Source organism: Trichogramma pretiosum, unplaced genomic scaffold (genome assembly GCF_000599845.2).
Source record: "Trichogramma pretiosum strain Unisexual culture from Peru unplaced genomic scaffold, Tpre_2.0 scaffold5, whole genome shotgun sequence".
In the NCBI taxonomy this organism is placed as follows: Eukaryota; Metazoa; Arthropoda; class Insecta; order Hymenoptera; family Trichogrammatidae; genus Trichogramma; species Trichogramma pretiosum.
Window position 1 is genome coordinate 1,199,257 of NW_019641672.1, and position 6,766 is coordinate 1,206,022.

Consider the following 6,766-nt stretch of genomic DNA (forward strand, 5'->3'; position numbering starts at 1 on the left):
TTATTTGTACATTTGTAAAAATAAAAATTTTGTAGAAAATGCAATAAATCAGTATTACAAAAAATTGTTCACTTTATTTTCATTGACAATGCTTTGACATTATATTCATCTCACAAGAATAGTTTGCAGCATTTGCTTAAACAGTTGAGAAGATAACAACATTTATAAGAAACTTGAAACACTTCAGTTTCATTTGTTGGCTGTTAAACATTTTTTACAAATAGATTTAAATATTTATAATTCATTAATTTTTGATCTATTAACAATTATATTGATAATATATTTGAAAGATGATTTCCTCTTAAAAGATTTTTGTAAACACTTTAACAGTAGATCTTAAATATTTAGGAACAATGTAAATATAAAATCTTTTAGTCCAATGAATAAACTATTTGAAGTATAAAACTGTGACACAATTTAATGAAAATTTTACTTCTAAAATTTCAATATAAAATACAGTACTTCATTTAATTCTTCAATGTAACATTATAACAAAACGTGAATGACTTGAAATTCTTTTTACAACATTCAAAATTATAAAACAACAGTTCCAAGGTATATGTAGATTAGGGTATCCCTTGATTTCCAAAATGATAAATTCCCATTTCCTCGTCCACACATTGGAAGGTGTTAATGAAAAAACTTCAATTGTAGGCCCAGAAAAATTACAATTTGAAAAAGTTGAAGTTGAGGCTATTTTCATTTCTAGATCGAATGAAATGTTCAAAAGCGCGGATGCGGGATTCCATGCAACTTAGAAAATGAGGGACATCCTAATATATATAATTCATTGTACTAATCAACAACGATATAAGATGAATACTAACTATTATATACATTCTAAATTAATAAGTTTCTTCTGGACGGACATCTACAATTTTAAGTTGAACAAAGTAAGGTTTTTCTAAAAATATTAACTGTCATGTACTCAGAGCTGTGACTAAATTGATTGGCAATCATAATTGAGGAGGACATTTTTCATGCTGTTTGGATAAGTCTAATCTCTCTTGGGTTCTCTTAAATATTTATATAGGCACACGACTATAAGTAGCATTACTGTTTGTACAAGTACAAAAAATAATAAAAACAAGAGAAATTAATAATGCAGCTGCCAGGGAATAAAGATACAGCCAAAGTTGTTTAAATCTGTCTGGTAACCATAGAATTGTAAAATCTAAAGTTTTTTCTTGAGTATCTGAAATAAAATTATTTTACATAAATGAAATATTTTGATTTTTAATTAGTACATTTAAGTACATTCATGAATTTCCCAAAGTTTAATGACCCTTACCTATATAAGCTAAACCATATCCCATATTTTTAGTTCCCATTCTATAAGAGCACGTTGGTATCTGTAATTCATGTACGTCACCCATATCAAGTCTCAACTGATATAAAGGAGTTTGATGAGGTGGGAGAACCCAGACATCACTGAGCTGATCAGTTGCAGTATCTAAACTCATGTGCATAGCTTTGTGATCATGAGCCGTAAATATAATTTGAGGTGACAATTCTTTGAGAACCTATGAAAAATTAGAATGACTGAGATTTATACATTTGTATACTTTAATTCTTCAATACTTAAATACGATTATACCTACGTTTTGAACAAAGGACCCTGGTGTAAACAATAGAGGAAGATGACTGAGGACAATATTGGTAGTATTCCGTTCAGTGTAATCGTTAAGAAATGCCTCTTTTGGAGCAGGAGGAATTGATTTTGTTAATCTATTTACCTAAAAAAAATTAATTAACATTTTTAAATACTTCTTTTAACTGTTATTCAGTTTATATTACCTTGAAAAAGGTTGTTGTACTATAAACTAAAGTATCTGGCTGGGTATAGGCATAATTGAATCTTTCATGAATTTGAGAAGAAACCATATCTTCTTCCCCTCCTATATCATTATCGCCAGGAATATAAATTTTCTAAAGAACAGTAAAAGGAGTTTAATTATCATGTATATTTAAAATGAATTAATAAATTGAACACTGTTACCATTGTATTTTCAGGAGTATCAAAAATGTTTGAAAACCTTCTTTTATATTTTTCAAAATCTTCAACGGAAGCAATATGACCCTCATCCATTATGTCTCCAAGAAATACAATAACATTTGGTTGTACTCTATCTACAGCTCTGCTAAAGGTCTTCTTTAAATATCTAAATTTATATTTCTATTAATTTTTATAATGAATTGTGATTTAAAATAAGTAATGAAACAGTACCTGTCACTATCCCATATAGCCCATGATGACCCTTTGTAATTTTCATTTTTATATCCAAGTATTTGTGGATCTGCTACCAATAATACGGAAACACAGTCTGCACATTTTTGTACAGACCATCTGAAGGCTTGAATGTCATATGCAAGAAATTCATTGTAAAGGACTATCAGTCCTAAGAATGCAACAATAAAATAAATTTTATGTTTTGTTCTGAAACAAAGATACATTTTACTTGAGTTTGTGGGTTTTAAGTCATTAGAGTGTTGAATCTTAATGGCTTGACAATGCGTTCGTGCATTGGAGCACCAAGTCAAACCTTACAATAAAAACAAATGAAAAAAAAAACAACAACATTCAAGTATTAAGTTAAACCCGTCAATTAAGGTTAATTGCATAAGAGTGCGTTAGCCCCGATGGGCACGATGTATTTATACTCGAGTGTATACGGTATACAGAGGGTGAAAAAAAATATGCTATAAAATAAATTACCTTCCGTTTCGACGTATCATTTCACGTGAAATCGTTTGCTTTGTAATGAGTGAATATAGTAAGGTATAAATACCCGAGGGCTGGCATAATCGTATAAAATATGAGTACAAATACGATTTAATGTCACATTTTGGAACGTGCAACGGGCGATACTAAGTTCCGCTGTCGACGATCTAAATTTACGCATATAGATGTATCTATATATATCTATATGCGCCTCGATCAACACTATGATGATAAAAAGTTTAAAAATAAATCTTTAAAACGTGAAATCTTTAGCTTATTGAAACAAACGTTTTTTGAAATTCGATCACGAATTTCTCGTTCTTTTTAAGCAAATAAATGTTGAGCTTTTTTTATTAATTATTAACGTATTTGCAAAAACTAGAAGATGTTGCAGTACGCATGAATCGAAAAAATGTACCCAACTCTCTACAATACGCTCTTACATTTATGTTTTACACAGTTCAAAATCATGTTTTTGTTTTCATAATCTTCAAGGGTTGTTATTTGTCAATATTTCAAAGGTGCAGTAGAAAATAGATAGTGCGCATTCAATCTAGGGATATTTCTGTTAAAAAAAGACGAAATAGCGACTGGCCAATGATTGAATGATTTATAAATATGAGTATGCAATTCTATATATCGAAGAAAGTAATTGTACCAATCATTAAGATGAATTCGAATTAATACATTTTTTAATCAGTAAAATCCTAAGTATAAAACCATAACAGTCAAATTTCCCTGCACAAGAAAGCCCTCGAGCGCTCAACAAGTAAGTAGTAACAATCGTGTTCTACGTATGCACGAACTTCTCAAGTAGGCTCAATTGCAGATGACTCTGTGTGGGCTTTGCTGTTAAGTTGTTGTTTACTTGCTATGTGCTTCATTATTTAAAAATTTAGATTAGAAAAGAGCTTAATAAACAGACCACACGATTACAAAGCGCATAAGAGCTGCGCAATCCATTTTTTCTGGTCGATATTTTCTTTATTTATTTTTTGTCAATAAAATAGCGTTTAGTATTAAATTGTATTTCGCCGCTCTAATAGTAAGTACCCTTACCTACACACAAATACGCGTAACGCGAGTCGCGAAGAGAAAGATACTGACAAGTCTGTACTCGTGCGACACCGGTGCCAAAGATCTTGTTGTATAGGGTAGGAATAATTGTAGTTTTGTATGTTGTAAATAAACATCTGTGCACATCGTACTAAGTCGCGCGGCTCAGTCACTGACTGATTCGTCGATGTTTTTCCTAAGTTATCTATTCAGTATCCATAGAACGTTGTAGAATTCGTAGGGGTTAAGTGTCGATCTTATTGTTGACGTTGAATTCCAAGTTTTAAAAAGCCTTAGAGCTGTAGGTATTTATACATTTATAACGGAAATTAATATTAACCAAAAAAAAAAACAGTCAAAATGTTACAGTTCATTCAGCAAAATATGGTGGAGCCAATGCAGGTCGATGCACCACCCGAGGATAATGACAACACCGAGGAGGATCCCTTTATCGTGGAAAATCCTACACTGGTTTGTGAATCAATAAATCCTATTGCATATGCACAATATTTTAGAATCAAATAATGATTTCTTTTCTTACTTTTACAGGATTTAGAAGTTTATGCTAACAGTTATACAGGACTTGCTAGGTTGTTTCGACTAATATACATTGCTGATCATTGTCCATCATTAAGGATCGAAGCTCTTAAAATGGCCATTAACTATGTTATGGCAACATATAACGTTTCTATGTATACAACTCTGCACAAAAAACTTGCTCAAGCTGTAAGTGCTCCAGTTTTACCAGATGTAGCAGTTCAATCTACGTCTCAAGATATACCAACAATTGATCAAGCTTGGGTAGATTCACGTTCTAAAAAAGCTGCTATGAAGTTAGAGAAATTTGATACTGACCTCAAAAATTATAAAAGTAATTCAATTAAAGAGAGCATCAGGAGAGGTCATGATGATTTGGGAGATCATTACTTGGATTGTGGCGATTTAGTTAATGCACTCAGGTGTTATTCTAGAGCTAGAGATTATTGCACATCTGGAAAACACGTTGTCAATATGTGTTGGAATGTACTCAAAGTGTCAATATACATACAAAATTGGACACATGTCTTGAGTTATGTTACCAAAGCTCAAAATACACCAGACTTTCCAGACTTGCAAGGAAAAGAAAATAATATGGGTATAATAACAAAGTTGAAAGTTGCTGCTGGATTAGCTGAATTAGCCACTAGAAAATATAAAACTGCAGCTAAACTATTCCTGCAAGCATCTCTTGACCATTGTGATTTTCCAGAAATTTTATCTCCTGGTAATGTAGCTTTATATGGAGGACTGTGCGCTCTAGCTACTTTTGATCGGTTGGTACTCTTAGTATATTTATTTAATTATTAGTTATCTTCATTATCATTAAAATGAAAAATTTTTTAATCAATCAATTATTTTAGGTTTGAACTTCAAAAACAAGTTATATTCAGTGGGTCATTCAAATTATTTTTGGAATTAGAACCACAATTGAGAGACATCATTTTTAAGTTTTATGAATCAAAATATGCATCTTGTTTAAAACTCCTTGATGAAATTAAGGATAATATTTTGTTGGATATGTATATTGCACCACATGTCAATATGTTGTACACTCAAATACGTAATAGAGCTTTGATACAATATTTTAGTCCATATTTGAGCGCTGACATGAGACGCATGGCAACTGCATTTAATCGTACTGTGCCTGCTCTTGAAGATGAACTTATGCAATTGATCCTTGAAGGTCAAATTCAAGCTCGTATTGATTCTCATAATAAGGTGAATTTAACTAAATGGTGTTTTATTGAATAATATTCCAGAAATGATAATTTTCATATATTTTTCTCAGATTTTGTACGCCAAAGATGTGGATCAGCGTAGCACAACTTTTGAAAAGTCCATTTTGCTTGGTAAAGAATATAGACGACGTACAAGAATGTTGATTTTAAGAGCAGCTATGCTGAAACATAATGTTCAAGTCAAGGTATAATTTTAATGTTTATTTTTTTTTAAAACTTCAATTTAATAATTGATAAACCATTTATTGTAAACAGCCTGATCCAACCTATGACCCTAATTATGCATGAAATTAAAACTAAACGCTACTTGCAAAAGTGGCAAACATTGGTGATTTTTGTGGCTGTTAAATATCATGAAAATTTTGCAGATGTCTTTTTGAGAACAGATCCTCATTAAATTTTTAAAAAATGTTGAGGCTGATTTTTATGTGTAGATATTTTGAAATAAGTTTTTTTACATGAGAAAATAATGTTTCTTCACTTTTATCAATTGCCAAGGTGCAATTATGCTACTGTTACATTTGAAATGTAACAGTTATATTAATTATATTAGCCTGTATGATTGACTGAAATTTATGAGATTTTTTTTATCCTTTTACTGTAATTGTATAAGTAATACCACATATGTCAAAAATGATAGATGAAACATTTTTTAAAAGTCTAATAAATGACAGAAATTTTTTCACTGAATTAATTACTTTTTTTCCAGTGTCCAACAGTAAATAGTAACCTAAATTCCGATATGTCAATAGGATCTGGCTCAAGTTCACATTCATTACCAAGAAATTAATATGATTGCCTAGAGAGCAGTTTTAAAAAGAAAAATGCACCGTTGCTGAAAATAAACGGATACTTATATTGTCATGTTTGACTGAACAACAATGCAAGAAGACTATACAAGAAGTTCAATCACTCATGTATATAAAATGTAAAGGTCTCTTGTAATGATGAAAAATCGTTTAAAATGAAAACTTGATTTAACAAAATTTGCCGTCTGTACAACAAGACCATATTTTATTAGCTTTTCTCATTGAAAACAAATTTTTTGTACAACTTTCTATGTAGTATTTGAAATTGAATTATTACAGTTTATTATAATCTTAAAATATGTTACGACTTTATATCTAACCGAATCAGTTGAGAATAAATGCATTTTAATAGTTAAGAAATGATTAATTCAAAAGACAGTATAAATCCCGCGCATCGTAGT

At 30.6% G+C, this 6,766-nt stretch overlaps 2 protein-coding genes across 9 annotated transcripts; one reads left to right on the forward strand and one right to left on the reverse strand.

The window, feature by feature from the left end:
* Positions 1–78: 78 nt before the first annotated feature.
* On the reverse strand, positions 79–3,096 carry LOC106650410 (cell division control protein 1). Its single transcript, XM_014368387.2, has 7 exons — positions 2,717–3,096; positions 2,228–2,437; positions 2,000–2,162; positions 1,798–1,929; positions 1,602–1,736; positions 1,292–1,523; positions 79–1,195 (listed from the first exon to the last, which is right to left on the reverse strand). The coding sequence occupies exons 1-7, from the start codon at positions 2,734–2,736 to the stop codon at positions 1,026–1,028; spliced, it is 1,062 nt and encodes a 353-aa protein (XP_014223873.1). The 5' UTR covers positions 2,737–3,096; the 3' UTR covers positions 79–1,025.
* Positions 3,097–3,564: 468 nt separating this feature from the next.
* LOC106650384 (COP9 signalosome complex subunit 1) lies at positions 3,565–6,721 on the forward strand. 8 transcript variants are annotated; one of them, XM_023460483.1, is made up of 6 exons: positions 3,565–3,693; positions 4,134–4,249; positions 4,328–5,091; positions 5,179–5,536; positions 5,607–5,741; positions 6,266–6,721. In XM_023460483.1, the coding sequence occupies exons 2-6, from the start codon at positions 4,139–4,141 to the stop codon at positions 6,344–6,346; spliced, it is 1,449 nt and encodes a 482-aa protein (XP_023316251.1). In that variant the 5' UTR covers positions 3,565–3,693; positions 4,134–4,138; the 3' UTR covers positions 6,347–6,721. The 8 variants fall into 8 exon arrangements, with proteins under 8 accessions (XP_023316251.1, XP_014223836.1, XP_014223838.1 ...); XM_014368350.2 differs by lacking the exon at positions 3,565–3,693 and adding an exon at positions 3,729–3,767; XM_014368352.2 differs by lacking the exon at positions 3,565–3,693 and adding an exon at positions 3,790–3,876.
* The last annotated feature ends 45 nt before the right edge of the window (positions 6,722–6,766 follow it).

Coding starts and splice junctions, on each gene's coding strand:
- LOC106650410 (XM_014368387.2), bottom strand. CDS start 2,736: ATGATACGTCGAAACGGAAG. Junction 1,737..1,797: donor GTACAACAACCTTTTTCAAG/GTAATATAAACT, acceptor AATTTTTTTTAG/GTAAATAGATTAACAAAATC. Junction 1,196..1,291: donor ATATGGTTTAGCTTATATAG/GTAAGGGTCATT, acceptor ATTTTATTTCAG/ATACTCAAGAAAAAACTTTA.
- LOC106650384 (XM_023460483.1), top strand. CDS start 4,139: ATGTTACAGTTCATTCAGCAAAATATGGTGGAGCCAATGCAGGTCGAT. Junction 5,092..5,178: donor GCTCTAGCTACTTTTGATCG/GTTGGTACTCTT, acceptor CAATTATTTTAG/GTTTGAACTTCAAAAACAAG. Junction 5,537..5,606: donor GTATTGATTCTCATAATAAG/GTGAATTTAACT, acceptor TATTTTTCTCAG/ATTTTGTACGCCAAAGATGT.